General features: G+C 40.0%; 2 protein-coding genes across 9 annotated transcripts in view; one reads left to right on the forward strand and one right to left on the reverse strand.

Moving 5' to 3' along the window:
- The window catches only part of LOC107263690 (rhophilin-2), a 35,251-nt gene that overhangs the window by 2,573 nt on the left and 13,530 nt on the right, over positions 1-19,148 (reverse strand). For 2 of the 8 annotated variants that reach the window (XM_015731172.2, XM_015731173.2), the window contains exons 2-7: positions 9,083-9,198; positions 8,030-8,161; positions 4,405-4,480; positions 1,558-1,635; positions 788-1,171; positions 77-175 (exon numbers count right to left, since the gene is read on the reverse strand). In XM_015731172.2, the coding sequence (XP_015586658.1) occupies positions 77-175; positions 788-1,171; positions 1,558-1,635; positions 4,405-4,480; positions 8,030-8,161; positions 9,083-9,198 (885 nt within the window). Of the gene's footprint in view, positions 1-76; positions 176-787; positions 1,172-1,557; positions 1,636-4,404; positions 4,481-8,029; positions 8,162-9,082; positions 9,199-11,950; positions 12,288-12,390; positions 12,880-16,545; positions 16,808-16,939; positions 17,272-19,148 lie in introns of those variants that run through there. The other 6 variants (XM_015731171.2, XM_025081120.1, XM_025081119.1 and 3 more) reach the window with 6 other exon arrangements.
- Positions 1,650-3,858, forward strand: LOC107263693 (protein tilB homolog). The gene is made up of 4 exons (XM_015731178.2): positions 1,650-2,241; positions 2,294-2,579; positions 2,640-2,905; positions 3,336-3,858. The coding sequence occupies exons 1-4, from the start codon at positions 1,913-1,915 to the stop codon at positions 3,745-3,747; spliced, it is 1,293 nt and encodes a 430-aa protein (XP_015586664.1). The 5' UTR covers positions 1,650-1,912; the 3' UTR covers positions 3,748-3,858.

Raw genomic sequence — 19,148 nt, forward strand, 5'->3', positions numbered from 1 at the left:
ATAAATCGATTGCTTATTATATCTGCATTTCCAATAAGACCTACGTATACTCATTATTTTCATTATAAAAAATTACCTGTGCAGCTTCCTGAGCTAGGTCCAAAGAAACGTCTACGTTTCGACTGTCTCGTGACTGCAGTTCCAGTTTCTCAAAAAGACATTCTCTCGCCTGTGCCTAAAATCAAAAGTGAATGAAAATAAAATGTAGGTATCTTATCTCAACTATCGCATACCTCGAGAAGACCGAGGTATATTCGACTCAGATATTAACGGATACGTTTAATTATAATTTCCTAATTTTTTTTCTGGATACCCGTTACAACAGGATAACATTTTTACACAGGATGGATTGCGCAAGGGAACAAAATTAACGGCACAAAATGTAAATATCATAGTCAAAATTGTTTTTTTTTAAAGCACAGTCACACTGCCTGCCGCGCCTCCCTATGCTCAAACGTCACGATCTATGCTAATTTTTTGAGTAACTTTCTACGCCAGACTATTCAAAACCGTAGACAATCCTCCTTGTCATTAGTCATTCCATTGTAATCAAAAATCTATGATAATGTGACCGTGTCTCTATGACAGACACAGTAATAATTTTGAATAAAATAAAATAGCCGCGCAGCATGCCATATACAAATATCACAAACTCCTATACAAACCGTACAAAATACAATCATATGATCATCTACAAATATCTAATATAATCCAACACGCCTATCATAAAATCATCTCCACTTAGCCTATTACCATTAAAAAATACGAAAAAAAAACCAGAATTTACCAGCATCAACTGGACCAACATTTCCAGCATATCAGGACCCAAATCCATGCTCGGTGCGTTCGTAAAGTTCTCATGGATGTACCTAAAAGTTCCGGCAGCTCTTAAAAATGCATCTACAGCCTGATCCAGTCCTCTCGCAGTGCGCCTATCCTGCCGCGCTCCCAATTGAGTGTATAATGCCCCAGCATTGAAAAGAACGGATGCCTTTTCAAAAGCAACCGTCCGTTGACAACTGGGCACACCCGTCAGCGAGTCGAACCATTCGAAGTAAATGCCTAGGCTTCTGTCAGGCGGAAAGAAGCGTCTCTCGATGAAGTATAGCTGATTGTAATAACGGAGCAGCAATGCTATTCCTGCAGAATCCCTGGTCGGTGTCCTCATGGCCTGCATTAAGAAGCAAAAGAATTTCATAATGACAACTAATAACACAGGAAATGCTCCGACTGGACGGATCGGAAAAGTCTTTAAGTCGTTCGAAAGTTCCTTATTGTCGACGACACGGAAGATTCGAGCGAAAGGACCGAAACCAATAGAATTTCTGATTTGTCGTACGTTACAGTATATCATATTACACTATATACCATAGTATACGTACAGTACGTGGTATGCTCATTTGTGACGTTTAAACGAAAGGTTTGGTCTTTCTGCTTGGGTATGTAACAAATGTTTCCGCTCAAGTGCAATAATTGCGCTGATTCCCGTTATAAGCGAGAGAAGTTTTTTCGAGCTTTAAAGTTAAATTGAAAAAAAAATTTTGTTCTATCTCTTACCTGTCTAGTATCCATGAGATCGGCTATTGCTTCCTCGTAATTACCGCCATCTTCGCTGTAATGCTCCAAGATGAAGTCCTGCAGGAATGAAGTGGTTTTTAGAGAGGAATGAATGATGAAGAAAAACATTCAACGATTATGAGTGATTATTATATGTAAGGAATCCTTATCAATCGCTGCTCTCATTGCATTAAAATATATTTTTACTCCCTAATATGAGTACAGCACTGGTTGCGAGGGGATATTAAATCGATACTTTATACCCAATATCACGGTGCTGCCTTAACCGCATTCGCGCAAATGCACACGACCCGTGAAGACGTTACCGTTAAGACGCTTAAAGCAACCGTGAGGAATGGTCAGAATTACGGTAGAATTGATACGAAAACGGTCAGAGCACAACGAGGGTGAGATCGGGACGCTGGAGGAAATATCTTTGCATCAAGAGAACATCGAGAAGATTGAATTAGTGGACAAAGCATGTCGGAACTTAAAGATCCTACTGTTGCAATACAATTTGATATCGAAGATTGAAAATTTAAAGATGCTTAAGCGACTGGAGTATCTGAATTTGGCACTGAATAATATAGAGGTTATTGAGAATCTCGAAGGGCTGGAGAGCCTCAAGAAATTGGATCTCACCATTAATTTTATTGGAGATCTACAGGGTGTAAAGAAATTACGGTACGATGGAATATATTTTTATGGAATATTTTCTATTTTCACCGTCTTTTAGATACAATGAAAATTTGGAGCAGCTCATACTCACCGGAAATCCATGTACGGATTATGAAGGCTACAGGGACTACGTGGTGGCGTCGCTTCCGCAATTGAGGGAATTGGATATGACGCCGATCGACAGATCGGAACGTATTAAGGGTCTGCAGAGATATGCAGAGGTGGAAGGTGACGTTATCAGAGGTTACAGAAGGTACGCCAAGATAAGAGAAAAGCAAATACATCGTCACGAGGAGCGAGAAAAATTACGAATAACAGAAATTAATGAGGACGGTCTCGAAAAGGTGGGTTAATAAAAATTCAAAAAATTAATAAATAAATAAAATGACCTAACGACGTTGCAGGAAGATGAGGAAGTTGAAAATGAAAATTTTTGGAAAAGTACAAGTTACCACACACCCGAGGACAGACTCGCCATAGCCGAACGAACATTGAAAATTGAAGAGAAACGTAAAAAAGCTCAAATCCAAAAAACCGACGAACCCAAAAGGATCCTAAAGCTTTTTAGTCCCGATGGGCGAGCCTACAACGTGAATCAAGCTAAAGTGTCGTTCACGTTAAATGACGAGGACTGCCGTGATAACGTCATTCTCGAAGTGGCAATCTACAAGTAAGTACATCCCAAAGTAATATTTAAAATATTTCAAAACAGTGACGCATCTCGGGAACAAGGCAGATACGACAATCGTGCGAGGATACACAGTGAAAAAATATTTTTCATATTTCTGCATGACGTAACGTAAAAAACATGAGTCAACTTTTCATTATTTCAATTGTGAACAATGGATACACGCGAACGTCTCGTGAGCATTGAGTCGACAGTCTTAAAATGTCATTAATATTCAAATTCAATGTCATTAAAAAATTCCGTTTTATTCATTTTTTTTCTCTCAAGACAATGACTCCTTTCGAAAAATATCCTTTCGTTAATCTCACTGCTTTATCATTCGATCGCTTGACGATCCGATACCAGTCCCATTTTTTTTAGAAATCCGCCATTCTACCTAACAGACCTTGGAATCAGTGCGTCAATTTTCCAGACACTTGGACACATCTTATCTCGAGGTAGACGTGCAGCCTCGATACGTACGAGTGACCATAAAGGGAAAAGTGCTACAACTGACCCTCCCTTGTGAGGTCTTGACCCAGAAGAGTTCCGTCAAACGGAATGTCGTAACGGGACACCTGGTGATAACTATGCCTCGCCTGAACCAGCTTGAAACCATCAGGAAATCGAGCAGGATCGAGAAAAAAGTATTTCCAAAAGTAACGGTAAACGCAACCGGACCAATTTCGAAACGCGAACTCTTAGAAATCGGTCCGCCGAGAGATGAAATGGATTTTTCAAAAATCGTTCGAAAGGATGGTCAGAAACCATCGAAACAAAAATCCCAAGAAATGACGACCCCCCGAAACTTTGTGGATAACCCAGAGGTGCCGCCGCTCGAATGAAGCTTCGATTGGTTGAAGTCGATTCATCCGATTGTACGTGGACGACTGGGAATAATTGTTCCCGGAGAAAGCAGGTCTAACGATAACGAAGATGTCGCACTATTTTTTTTTTTTTTTTTTTTTTTAAAATCATCCGATTGTACGTGGACGACTGGGAATAATTGTTCCCGGAGAAAGCAGGTCTAACGATAACGAAGATGTCGCACTATTTTTTTTTTTTTTTTTTTTTTGGAAAACGACAAAATTTAATTCCAGTCGTCACAGCTGCGTAGAACGATCCACCAGAAAGTCCCTGAAATAATTATGCAATTCTTTCCGGAAGTTTGACAATCTTTTGTCGTATCCTCTTATCCAGTACGAAATCATTTGCCAAAATCTTGGCACAGTTATCCTACGTGTTACCAAGGCTGTTCGCGGAGGAAGTAATGTTTAATTACGACAAGCAGAGACTACCAATCATTATTCGGCCGTGGGATAACGGAATCTGACGGACCTTGAATCTTCCGTTGGAATAACGAAGAGATGCTAATTACATGAATTTTGTAACGAATACCTTTTCTGCTACAAGAAATGCTCTACAGTGTCAGCGGCGAAACGTTAATAAATTATTTGTTGACATTTTTTTTTTTTAAATTATTTACAAGCAATTAAACTCACTTTGAACGGTTCTCGAAAGTCGATGTCTTTGGTCTCCTTTAGGCCCAACGGGATCATTGGCATAACAGGCTCCTCGCTGCAATAAAAGAAAAACGATCTATGTAAAATATCGTTATCCCGAGGCGACTGTCGAATGTAAAATCACGTTAAAACCCCATTGGTTCCTCTTGCGTCCGAGGTTAAAGCCCTGGACTTGAGGAATACCGTGAAACCCATAATATCGTCGTGGCTCGCTGACATTTTAATTTCACTCGAAGCCACTCGAGTAAAGGTTACAATGAAGAAGTTCTGCAAATTGCAGTATAATTAGAGATTAAATAAATATTAAATACGCGGTTGCTTGTTTCTCACTAATGATATATTAAAGAGTGCCCAGATATGAATAGGTCTAGAATACGTTATTATTATTACTATCCTATATTTATCGGACGTCGGCACTAGTTGCGACTTTCCAAATCTATTAAGAATTCCATGGCTTAACGGTTTATGGTAATAGACGGTCTAGGAAATAGCTAAATGTTCGAACCGATCATCGCCAAAGTTGAGTCTTTCGTCTGCAAAATTAATAAAATTATTTTTTTTAGCTATAAATTATTTATTTAATGTCAAAATAAATTATACAGAAGCTTTTTGAGAAATGATAAAATTACTGAAAATAACATCATTTCGAATGACAAGGTATCCTTTTCATAAACGGACCAAAACAACATTGATATCGGCTATTGATAATCGGCGAAGGTGACTTTAAAAGGGACGATCGGTCCTCATTAATTGTAATTACGCTGGGATTCATCATGGTTTCTAAATTCTCAAGATGGTCGTGCAGTGACTATCGATCTCGTCCAGATACGCCAATAATAAAAGATTACGTAGATAGACAAAATCATAGAAAAAGAAAATCCGTCTCATCCACGGTTCATTCACTTTTTTTTTTCTCTTCGCAGATTAAGGAACTTATCCTGTAATTTCACACACCCGGTATCCATGTCTCTTCCGCAGTATTAATTGGTGGCGATCGGTTAACGGGAATAACGTTACAACACCATAGCCAAGAATTGTCAGACCGTGAGAATTTGCATAAAAAAAACCTCCCACTCGACCATAAACAAGGATATCCAAGAAATCCATTGGAAAATCCGTAGAGGTTCGGGAACGTTAGGTAAACTTTTTCAAAATTAAAAAAAAAAAAAAGAAGTTTTTCATAACAACCATATATTACTAACAATACCCTAAAATTATTTCACCCGAACGATATACTGGCTCATATACTAATATTCACCTAATTACCATACGCACGACTTGCATTCCGTTAGTCAAAGGAATTCGCATTTTCGAGAGGTAAACCTAAAGGATTCCGCTCGTTAACGTCGTGGATGTCGCAATCTCGGTCTGGCGACACAGATTTCACCGTGACGTTATACGACCGATAAATCACGAGTGCTTCTTCCCGCAGCTATAGGTCCGACTTCCCGTTATTGAATGAGTGAGCATCCTACAATAGCAGATATAACTACTATGGATTATATACGTATATGCAATGGTAACACAAAAAGTGGTTAAAGCCGTTTGAGTATAACTACTGGCTGTTACCCTATCCTACGGCGCATTCACTGTTTGCTTATGATCGACGTTATACGCTCCTTCAGCTTTCGTCCAGTTTTTCTCCTTGGCGTTTCTCACCTCATCGGCATCATCGTCAATATTGTCCTCCCTACTGAAACTATCCCGGTGGCTGCCGTAAGCCAATCACAACAAAAGCAATAAGTACCACGAAGCTCCCTAGAAGAATCGTCCAATGAATTTGCGCACCGCCTTAAGAATCTAGGTCAATAGCTAGGACGTGGTATTTTCAGCAAATAGAAAATCCTATAAAGCCACGTGCGGCTGCGAATACGTGAGACTAAGAAGCCGTAGAAAAGTAGGAGCGCTTTCGTACAAAAGGCTTTGTATCTATACATAGTTATATATGACTCTATTGTCTGATACCCGATACACTACGTTTCGTATAAAACATAGGTATACAATCCAATAATAACAAAAGACAATTACCTTTCCTATCGTCACAGGAATTTTTTCAGACTATATTTAACGTCGAGTTCAATATATTTGTATGCCAATCCCTCATCCTGTACAACTGCGATAACGATGCTTGACAGTCACTAGCATTTATACGAGTAAAAAAAAAAGTGCGTCTTCGTTTCAATCGTAAGTCCCAGGTCGAAGCGTTAAACCACGATCCTCGTTACCAAGGCGAAGCATCGTTGAGGCGTCCTTAGAAACGGCTTCGGAACGGCCTTTAATGCGACCATATCTACTTAAAGAAGAGTGTAGTGTCTACGGAGTGGGCGGGCAGTGACCCAGGAACCGAAGCATGGCGGACGGACCGACGGACAGACAGACGTGCGGACGTGAAGAACGACGGAGTCAGGTATACGAAGGAACGGCATAACACAACGAGTTAACACGAGAGTTCCTGCCTTTATTCGTGAAGCTCTTAGTACGCGGATCATGGCTGTCATAGGTATACACGTGGGTACGGTGTTATATAAGATATTCGCGGAGACTGAATGGATAACTCGACAGCTTGGAACCGATCTGTCTCCTCCCTTACGAACAAAGAGATGTACGACGTAAGAAAAAGGATTTTAAAGAAATATGTTTATTTTTACCACTGGAGACCGTAAGTGATGCCAATTATTCGTACGTTGTACCATCGGTCGGTAACGGTGTTTCAAATAAGACTAGAAGTGCTCTGCTATCCCTATAACTCCTGGCTATCTAACCTAACTCTCTTACTTAATTGACAATTACAAATTATGTTACCGTTCAAGCTCTTAGATACCGTGACTCGTCTGATTACGAGTATAGAAATAATTAAGATTCTCACTAGAACTTCCAACCGCGTTCTACCGATGTCTTACGAAGTTACTAGTCAATTTTGTATCGCCTCGCTTCCGTATTGCAGTGCTAAGCATGTTACAATTCGATATAAGTTTAACGCGCACGGGCTTTGCGCAGGTACACGCTCAGAAACAACAACTACAGGTTCAGGTGGTTGGAACGATTTCGAATATGATTTAGAAAATTGTCTACGTTATACGCGGTATATACCGTAGAGTGTATACACAGTGTATACATAGTTACTCATGGTAAATCGCTACCAAGTACTCTGATACAGTACAAACCCAAGATACGATTCGTGCCATAGTTTATTATCGACTTGGAATATCTATGGCCGCTTGAGCGTATATAGTTATACTAATGCTATCTATCATTAGGCTTGATATTGTATACGAGTTCGCACACTCAGTAACGATGGATCTAATACAGCTCGTAATATACAGTAACCATCTACGGATTCAGGTATGTGAATATTCCACGGTACTTAGCCAGTTAATCACAGAAGACAGTATTGCTGTAAATGATTCAATGCACCTACGGAGTACATATACAATACTTTCAGAGCATCGTAAGTGCAATATATTTTTTATAACTGGTATTTCTTATCATTTTTCCGTAATACATATGTATAACAAATGAAAAACTTCAAATAGCTTATACGTGCTTCGAAACAGAAAGATACGAGGCAGACTCGAATTACGAGGTAAATACATGAAACACTCACTTGTCGGCATTTTGGTACAACTCCACGGAACTGTTCAGCTCAGCCAGCTGTTCCTTAAGCAGCTGCAAATTCGAGTTGACGAAGCTCAGCTCCAGGGCAACGGTTTCCTTCAACTTCCGGTTAGTGGTGGCTCTGAAGGAGGTGGACCAAGATGAGAGACAGAGAGAGAGAAACAGAAAAAGAAACAGGAAATTGTCAATTAGACGTACCAGAGAGTCCTCACATACGACAGATTAATTTTTTATTTAACTCGCACCGTGTTCGTGATGGCTTTACCAATTTTTACTCTATTTTCTCTTCGGGATGATATCATCTGGTGTCAGTGGTAACGGACTACGTGTTGCCTCGAGCAATGGTACTTTGAAATAATTTTTCGTTACTGTAATCTAGTGTTTTACGGCGAAGATTATATACATCTATATCTATTTATGTGAAATGTGAAGACTGAGTCACGTGATCGGTCGACTCGGCCCATAGGGCGTGCAATTTGTACCAGGGTGGCATCAGAGTGATATTAGAGGAAGGTGCGACTGTAATTTATTTAATGTATCCCTCGGGATAGTGACCTTGAAGTAACTGCAAGGGTCAATGACTTTTCGTTTATCTAGACCAGCATTTGTACAGGAAAAAAATGTCTCTGAACTTTCTCTATGCAAGTAGCATGCTGCGTATAATTTGAAAAAAAAAAAAAAAAAAAAATGAATTCTCATCCCCTTTCTTAATCCTACAAACTCGTTATACCCAGCAGCGATCTTCGTCGGCCAAATAAGGAGATTACTATTATACCCTCTGGTATGCACGCGCCTGGACGTCTAGTTCGTTAGTGACTTTTCAAGGATCATAGAAATAGACCAGAACATTATTCTACTGTTATTTCACAAGTGCATGACAATGAAGTTATTTATGATTATGCGTACGTGTACAACGTACTACGTCACTGCCATTGACGCTGCTCGAATTATCGACCTCTTATAAGGGAACTATTCGTGCAGTGATTCAGGATGATCTAATCATAAGTAATGATGAGGCTAATAACTATTCTTCAAGGCTTACTTGAAGAGATTCTCGGCTCCCGCACGCAATCTGAGTTCCTTGTTGATTTCCTGGTTGAGCTTGCTCCGTTTGTTCTGCAATTTTCCTCGGCATGTTGCCACTCTCGGGTCCGAGCCCTGAAAGCGATAATTACTCGTATTACAAGGTTTGTTATTATAAATTTATATGAAAAAAAAAGTGCGATTAAATAATTATACTTAAAATGTAGTGCAAGCCACGCTGCAGCGTACGTTCACGCAAAAAACGAATATCAAGAAGCGCATCTTTTTCCAGTCAAATTATCCCCAATGGCATCCACCGTGTAGCAAGGTACTGTGGATGATCAAGGCATCGCGGAAAGTTGTAGAAAGCAATACCCATGGGGCATTGGAAAGTTGCATCAATATCAATTGCCAGCCAAGTAAAACCCATAGATACCGTACGTGTCTCGTATACGGACACGTGAGTACAGGACACTTCGTACCGACTGGCCACGTCGGCCGTTTGCGATTTATGGTCAAACTGGTCTTACGGGGAGCAAGTAAAAATGACCAGACCGTCTGGGCGCGGTTCATTTTTTTACCGGGGGACCAGCTTCGACGCTCGAGTCAGTAAAAACTTGTCCGTCGCTGCTCCATTTATTTGTACAAGGCGACGCCGACGCGAGGCACCAAGTCAAACTGAAAATCGAACCGTTTACCGAGGATGGACAAGACACGTGGGTTAACGACGTCTACAACTATATATATCTACGTCATCGATCGCGAGTATCAAATTGAAGCACGTCCCGCCATATCCGGATCTACTTTTACGTCACGACCGTCAGGATTGTTCAAGACGCGAAAGCTCACTGCGTACTGGATAAGCGATCTGATTGCTCGGTTGCGTAAGGGACGTCAACGCTCTCATTGAAGACATCCTGACGCCGCTGAAAAACAACACAGACACAATATCTAATCCAATCCAGTCGATGATTCAGCTTTCAGTTACATGATCAATCCGGACCTGTCCAGAAGAGTGATCATTGACGACGCGACACGCTGATAAGAATTAATGAGAATTTTCGTTATGAAACTTTTCATAAATTCATCAAGTATTATTTATCAATAATTTCGAGGATTTATGTTACTTGTATGTAGGCTGTTTTTTTTTTTCGTTTTTTTTTCTCGATATCGTTCTCCATTGTAATCGGTATAGAATGAGATGCAACCTGATCGCTGAGTGATACAGTTTCAGTAGGGTGACTCGTGGATTTCATGAATTGTTCGGCATTTTTTTTTTCCCCCCTTTAGTTTCTCTTCTTTCTCGGAAGAGTGAAAGTATCGGCGAATTGCTGATCTTACGATTGGATTGAGAATATGGAGAGGCGAGGAATGGTCGTCGAGACCGGTTCGACTAGCGATTTCGCTTTAATTGCTCGATTTTCTTAAGGCGCCAAGGGAGGCTAGATGTAACGGACTGTTAACGGCTGCTTAAGTAATTCGTTATACCCCAACAGATATATAACCTCTCTGTTCGATTCGTCACGCACAGACCATCATAATGCTGAATGCCCTTGCGGTTGCTACTGTCCTTTGAAATTCATTTGAAACTAATTGAAACACTCAATTAATGTAGCAGCCAACTTATTAACTGTTTACTTTTAAAGCTTTATCACGTAATCAAACATGCGTATACGACATAGCCATGACTTTTTATAAACCGGTATATGTTACGTATATATGTAACTTATGCAACCTGTACGTTCAATATCCTAGCACTACGAATTTTTTTTTTTGTTTTTTTTTTTACCACCAGCGTAATTTACAGGGTAAATGACCCGTATGAATTTATGGTGTACTTATGAGAGATGCGAAGAAAATTTTTTATCTTTACAAATAGCTACAGCGAACGCAGATACTTATTTCTTGAGTTTTTGCCAGTCTTTCGCATTCCATGGGGCTTGCGATTGGGTCGTGGAAAATCTAGGTTGATAAGCCGGTCTTGATAATGGGGTTGAAAAATGGCGAGATTCTTTTTCTTTCACATCAACCGTACCACGGGGAGGCATGTTAATCGTGTTTATCCTGGTATGCGGACAAGTATTTTTTTCACTATAGTTTACGAGATAAGTAAACGATGCAGTATAAGCGGCCATTCGAAATACATAGTCAACGATTGGTTCGATTCATTTTATTAGTGAAAGTTTATTGGCTGCAGTCGTCACAGTCCTCGTGTAAACCAATACGGGTTCGTTGAACCAGGCACGAAGTTTAACGCGAAGCTGCAAATTATCGATAATTTCTGTTCTATGGATCCGCATGATACAGTAAACGCTTTCGATTTCATGGCGTATATCAATCTTACACGGAGATTCCTTACAGATTTCGTAAGACCTACCTGATAATTGCATACTAAATAAATGCTCCGCCATATATATTATAAACAATGTCTAATAAATACAACAGTGTAAACAGCTACGTATAAATTACATGTTTACCCATGTAAAATATCTAGCCCCTCAAATATCCCGATACCCATGAAAATCAGCAAACCACAGATTGCTAATACGAAATCAAGAAGCGATACAAGAAGTGAAGGGAAAATACTTCATTTGTTACGCGTTCGAAAAACTGGTTCTTCACAGTTCTTTATAATCAATTGGCTCAACTCTCGTTACCTTCCCGTCAGGTATCCCGTGGCTTACGTTAGTTGTTCAGCAATTATCAGTTTAGCTAAGGAAGGGAGTACACACACAAACATATATATATATATATATATATATATATATATATATATATATACAAAAAAAAGTTACGATAATAATAATAAAACGCCCGCCATTCAACAATCACCAATTTACCTAAAATTATATTCCCCATCACGTTTCCTTCTTTTGGAAAATCTTACCCCGAAACGCCTTCTTCCACACGCATCCAGATTTTCGTTTTCCTTCTGCTCATGTGACTTGTCCGTGATTTTCACCTGACGATCCTTCTCCTGATCCTTATCCTGATCCTTATCAGACTCTTGCGTCACCACGGTTACGTGGTTCTTCGGAAGCGGCGAGTGATGCACCCACTTCAACATGGCCGTTTTATGACCACATAATTAATCGTGGGACTCATCGAAGTGTCTTCGTATTTTCGTAACTGAAATAGTCTACGCATGCGCGGAACGTCGAGTCACTTTTAAAAGCAGCATTATCATTCCCGTTTGTTTAGTCTGTCGGGTTATCGATAAAAATCTGAAATGACACTTTGTTATTGCTATTATCTTTTTTATTTCCGTAAAACCGATAACGATTTTTAAATTACACGACTATTTATTAATCGCTTGATTTATCGTACCGGGGATTCAGATCCGGAAGCTTGAACGGCTTTTGACTCAATTATAATTACAGGAACCGATTTAATAACCAATGATTTTCTGATTCGATTTATCGACTGGTAATGAGGGAAGCGGAGACGCGGTGATGTAATGCTTTTTGAAAATAAACTTGCCTTTGCTCTTAATACATGTGATTTTCGCGATCGCGTGGTATATTTTTCATCGAATGATTATATGTAATATTTCAATATTAAAAATATTTTATTATTCAATTTATAACTATATTTAGACTCGCAAGGTACAGGTAACAGTACGTTAGAAGAACCGTAAGTAATATGGTATCTGATATCTCTACGATCATCGTTCCAAATAAAATCTCCGTATCATGCGAATTCTACGAATTCCGAGCGAGCAGAAAGATCTGAAAGCTAGATTCACATACGATCTTAAATTCCATGCTAAGGACTCCGCGAATCCTTGGAATATCTAAGAAAGTATTTATTCGATTGCAACGCTATATATATATATCCCAGACAATAGAGTCTGGTGGATATTTTCAAAAAAATTTTGTTACGTAAATAACATAAACATTATTTGATAAATAACAGAGAACGATGTATCATCCTCCATTCAATGCAGCATAATATTAATCTAACCGCAAATCCAACCAGTAGCTGATTGCAATCGTTTTAATGCAAAAGTAACAAAACCAATTATTAACTGGACGAGTCTCACAGTTGGTTGTTAATTTGTATAAGACGTATCCTGTTACATGTATTTATTTTATTTTTCGCGGATCCGGATAACTGTTATCTGGAATACTGCACGGCTTAACCCAAATATGCATAGCCTGATTCTACGTATGTGAAAAAAAAAAACTGGTATCGAACCAGTTGTGAAATTATCGTTGACTGATAAGTCGATACCATATACGATAACTAGACCTTGGCAAGGCCGCCTATACTTATTTTCGAGAATCACAGTTTACATTAGGATGTGTATACTGAAAACAGATGTGCCTGAGAAATAACTTGGGTGTCTATTCGTCACGCGAAATTTTAAAGATAAACAGATAAAGATATTCGGTCGATATTTACCAACAGTCATATCAATCGGGACACCAAAATATTTAGTGTGATAAAATATTTGGTAAAAAGTCCAACAGAAAAGTCAACGCAATCCAGAGACATTTTTGTAATTTAATAAATCTGAATTTGATGTACGTATCATGGAAATACGTAATCGTCGTCATAGCGATCATCATTACCGCGATAATCGTAGGAATAAAAAACGGAAGTCGACCGCGAGGGCGGCGGAAATGGTGCGAGAAACAGAGCGAGCTCTGCGTAACCGGTCCAACGGCCTCTACATACAATATATATATATATACACACGAGCGTACTAGAATCTCAGCGATTATCATTAAGTGTTATTAGTCGATTAAGTGGCTAATGTCGAAAAAATCGAATTAAAAATAATGATACAACCAAGCAGACGGTAAACCACCCGTGAATCATTGAATCGCTTCGAAAGTCAGCTGTATCGCAATTTCAAGTCGTTCGAAGATTCGACTACGGTTTACGAATAACGTAGGTGCATTTGCTTTCCATTGGCAAAGTACTAGTACGGAGCCACGATTATATATGGTGTTTTCAGCAATGGGTTTCTTTCCCTCGCCAACACAGTACCCGAGTGCAAACATTAAGACTTTGCATGGAAATTGACACTTGGAATGAATTCCTTCTTTTCTCTGTCAGAACGTCACTAGGTGTGTCGACAATGTAACTGCTATGCCCGCGCATCTTTTTCGTCCACAAGAAAACAAGTCGGCCATAACCTTACTCGGAGGATATTTTTACATCAAGGACGTAGCTTTCGAGGACATTTTGGTGCATTGCCGCTTGCATTGCTTAGGCAGGTTCGTGAAGACTGAACGTGCCCGAACTTGGTATAGGTACAGTCACCCGACTAGAATTCACAGTAGGATTTTCAAAATGGCGCAGCAGTCACGTGGTATTCCACGAAGCTATTGACCAAGACGACAGACACGAAACGTCAAAGAAATCGTCTAAGAACTTCCGATGGACGTAAACGAGAATGACGTTCACTGTAATAAAAATGGCGTCACTCGTTTCCAGCCGACCTAGAAGCTCGAGACGGAAGCGAACGTGTTTTTCTTCGGATGGCAGAAGAACCTATCGAGGGAAAAAAAAAAGAAATTAAAAAAAAAATTAAAAATCAACGAGTCCCAGCCGTGCGAGACGATCGATCGGACGATCGATCAATCGGCATGAAATGCACAGTTTTTGAAATGGCGAAGCTCCATTGTGGTCTACACAAAGTTGTAAAATTATTCTTGTAATAATTCGTAAAATTTTTTTAACCTAAAAAATATACTCTTGAGACATTCGCCATTACTGTTTACTACGCCTATCGCGTAGACTCTTTTCTGAATATGACTACTCCTCCGGACAAACGCGTGATACGTATGAGATAATTGGTGATAGGAAAAAATCAATTGGCCGAGGCCAACGATCCGACGCGGCTCGTTTCGATCGAATTCTATTACAGTGCCATACGATCCGTTATACCTCGATTAAACGTATCGTTACACAATGCCGGCGCAATCTTTATTTTGAAATAACCGGATCGCACTGTAATACCGTTGGTAATAGAAGCTCGAGGCGTAGTAGGTAACGCTAAAAATCGATATCTCATCGATTCCAACCGACTATACCATATTTGTGTCCACGATGAAATATTTCCCCTGAACCAGAAGAATGATATTGAAAACAAATTTTGTACAAAACAACAAATTGTTTGTTCGTTAAATCAATCGACGACAATTGCACGATTATTATTTACCATGTTAATTAATCGCGACGTAAGACCTCCTTCCCTTGAAGGGCTTTGTTAACCGCAACGCGTTGACATCGTAAAGCGTTTAAACGAAGCAGAGTTATATATACGCACGGGTTATACATGTTACCACAGTATATACGTATATATCTGCCTCAATGATTACATAACGGACTATTTACAATCACTGACCAAGCATGAAGACGCATAACAGGAGTATGACCGTCGTAAGCTTACTGTTATCTGTTGACCGACCCACAGCCTCAGGGAACGTAAGATCGTATCCAAAAATTTATTAGAATTTCACGAGTTTACTTTAATTCGTATTTCTTTGAAATAAAGAAAAAAAATATTTCTAACAAACATCCTCAATACGATTTATATTTGAGATTATTTATAACTCCTTGTATAACGGTACGTACAAAAGTCTCAATGCACGTTCCATTGAATCTTCGTTATTGAGAAATATCGGGCATTACGTAAAAAGAAGATCTTCGCGGCGTAAAAGAATTAGGGAAGAGGCGCGCGCGCATTTGTTGCCATTTTAGCGGATGGCCTCCGCTAACGCCACGCTTTCTGCACACAGGAAACCAAGCCTTCATTGTTCGCATTTAAATCTGAACAACAATGTCGAAGAGCGGATCCTGCAACCACGAACCGATTTCGTGTCCACGTCCACCTGGATCACGATCGAGGATCAATGAATGGCAGAAGGGTATTGTGAGCAAGAGGGGAAGGGAGGGAGGGACGAGGGTGAATTAACAAAGTGAGATCACGTAAACCGTGAACGAACGAGAATGAATGACAAAGACCATGTGGGAAAGCGAGTATAAAACAAACAAGTAGGAATAGGGTACAAAAAGCTTTTCACTGAGTTTCCTATAAATCCATGAATTCGCACAGGGAGCAACAATAAAGATTGCCACGAGCACTGAATTAAATTTTTCTTTTAGATTTTAACACGACTAAACGTCACGAATGGAATTTTCACGATGTATTCAGAGTACAGGACGAATCGACAATCAATAAATTATACCAGCCCTTGGAGCTATGGCAAAATGAAATCCCCATAAGACACACCATGGGGATGAACAAGGTAATAGGTTCTGTCGTACAGTCAACTGGCCCCGAGGCAAGGCCGGTTTTACTTGTGACTTATGTGATTATGCTATTCTCAAATAGGATTTTCCCATAAGTCTCCGGCAATCGCCCACGTACTCTGTGTACTTCTGAATGCTAGATCTAGTTCTCGGATGAATTTTATCGTGTCCCGTTCGTTCGATATGGCCCCGACCATGACCTATCCCACACTGTACCTATGATGCCTGGACTTATCGCGAATACTGCTATTGATATATATGGCATAGTCACTGTATACGCTGAACCGTTTTACGCTGACTCGAGTACGAGAACGTCGAGCGCGTAACTGTATCGCGAATGGCAAGTCGGCACGTTTGACAGGCCGCGACTAGTGACTTCCGGTTATGGAGAGAGTCAAAGACCGATTCCCTTGGAATTCCAGGGCTGACATTCCGCGGAATGCAGGGAATTGCTCAACCCGTCTCGGTGACGGATTGACGTGCAATCCTCATGAATCACAATACTCTGTGCCAATCAACTATAACTCCAGTTCGCCTAAGGCTGATTCTCCGTCGCCTATTTCACGATTGTTAAGTATGAGATTGGCCAAAAAAAATTCTACTATCCTACCAATGATTATTTTTCACTTTTTTTTTTCACAATAATAATAACAACATCACGTTAATCGGTACCGCGTTAAATTGTGACTTGGTCGGGTAAAATAATAATAAATCAATCTCCGAGTGATATTAGCATTGACATACAAGTCTATACCATCGTATCGTAGACCGAGAACACAAATACAATCACTTTTATGATACACTGTGTACCGATAGATTTATTGATTAACGATCCTAAGAGTAGAGACACGTGCTGACCAACTGTCAGTAGAAAGTGGCACGCGTGCTCACTTCATTCCGGATCCTTTGTAACGTGGCCCGTCGACTGCTGGACCGCGGCGGGAACTGACTGCTGGTAGGCACCGGTCAGTGAGGCCCCGTGAGTCCCAGCTGGCCCCGAGAACCCCACAGGAGAGCTATCGTCCGGCTGGTGGGGGTTGCGGTCCCAGATAAGACTCTTTCCTTCAGGTTGGCAGACACTCGTAGGACTCTCGGACGTTCGTTGGAAGCTCCTGGGACTTGTAAATATTCGGGCCCGCTCGAAGCGCGCGACGGGACTCTAAGACCCGTGCCATTGGGCGCTCTTGACGAATGTTAGCGAGAAATTATTTAGAGTGCATACACTGCTGAGATATTTCAATAAAATAATAACACGTGCGTCGTTAAATAACTGTCCAATCTTATCCAACAGTTTTACAGCTACTTTTGCCTTCACTTCCAATCAGATATATTATATATACATACATTCTTTTCCGTATGTACTTCCCAGTCATTTTTCTTGTGCAATCATGCTGCGTAATACTAGAAAATGTTAACGTGCTTTCAAAAATGTTAATTCAATACGAATAATGTAAAACTTGAAGTTGGCCGATGTCACGGAACACTCTGTGAAACTCTGTTCACACGGCTTACATACGTAGACAGTATGTAAATATAGGATTATTGATAGATCGACAAGCGAATCAGGTCGATTTTATATGCTAATTAAGCGTCCTGGATGTCACCGCGGGCTAGTGTCGAACAAATCGAAGAAGTCTGTTCTATAAGCCAAGCCCTCATCATTCATAACGGTTGTTCATTCGTTAAGTGCCCATTAACACACTAAGTAACTTCTGATGGTTGAAGTAGCGAGGGATCTCTCTTTAAAATATTATTTCATGTCGAACACGAGTTATCGGCCCACGCTAAATTTCAATGGATTCATCGATAATCGATCAGTCAATCAAATCCTATATTCCAAGTATGGATCACCCACGCCGCCATCGGGAACAAAGGCCTTTTGTCGATTGCGTAACGAGATTTGTCGAAAAACAATATGCTAATTTTATCAGTACAATCATCGTGTACTATTACCGCGTTGACTTTGATACTCTTGATGATAGCTGATAAGATACAAATATTCGTTTGGTATAACGGTCCTGATGACAATAAAAGAAATGACTATTTCAAGAATAAAGAGAAAAAAAGAAATGGCAATGACTATCGCAATCATGATAAAATTCCAAACATCCCAAAACATGGCCGCTATGTATCATCGCATATGGATGATTAATGGATTTCATTGTGCGTATATATATGTATATACAGTTGCAATACGAATAAGGGACACATAAAGAAAGAAAGAAAAAAGTCGATACCGCTAGAATGTAGCGCTATTTTACGTTCACCTCCTGAGCAATGATACGTATTAACATAACGCCATATATAGCGAAGCATATAAGACGCGTAGTGTCCTTCGGGTAATATTCACGGCCCATTGCATTTGCAATGCAAATTTTTGATAGAGCCATATTAAAATATATGGGTAATCCGAGCGAGGTTCTACGATGTCCCGGTATAACATCACGTACTTGCAGTGGGTCATCCTTTTTCCCATTGAGATATTTTTCATTTTAATAATACCTCGAGACCATAAAATTTCCAACTTTTACACTTTTCATCAGTTTCGGGCGTATCACGACACGTCAGTCACCTTTGAAGAACTCCAGAGTTTGCGACGCTGACCTTGCGGTCCAGCTGTTTAAGCCCTGACCACGATGTACACGTGAAGTGTTCTCTCGAAGATGTTCGAGAAGTGGGGCTACTAACGGGACAATACTTCCGACTCCCTCCCTTTGTAAGAAGCCGTATAGAAGTATAACCAAAAACCATTCTACAATAAAAAAATATATGTGTGTATATATATATAGGTAATTCTACATTATTAATAAAAAAAACTA

Source organism: Cephus cinctus, unplaced genomic scaffold (genome assembly GCF_000341935.2).
Source record: "Cephus cinctus unplaced genomic scaffold, Ccin1 Ccin1_scaffold0160, whole genome shotgun sequence".
NCBI classification, from domain to species: Eukaryota; Metazoa; Arthropoda; class Insecta; order Hymenoptera; family Cephidae; genus Cephus; species Cephus cinctus.

What these genes read in the sequence shown, in the direction of transcription:
- LOC107263693 (XM_015731178.2), top strand. Translation starts at nt 1,913, where the DNA reads ATGGTCAGAATTACGGTAGAATTGATACGAAAACGGTCAGAGCACAAC. An exon ending in CAGGGTGTAAAGAAATTACG is followed by an intron (nt 2,242 to 2,293) that starts GTACGATGGAAT and finishes ACCGTCTTTTAG; the next exon opens with ATACAATGAAAATTTGGAGC. An exon ending in CTCGAAGTGGCAATCTACAA is followed by an intron (nt 2,906 to 3,335) that starts GTAAGTACATCC and finishes TCAATTTTCCAG; the next exon opens with ACACTTGGACACATCTTATC.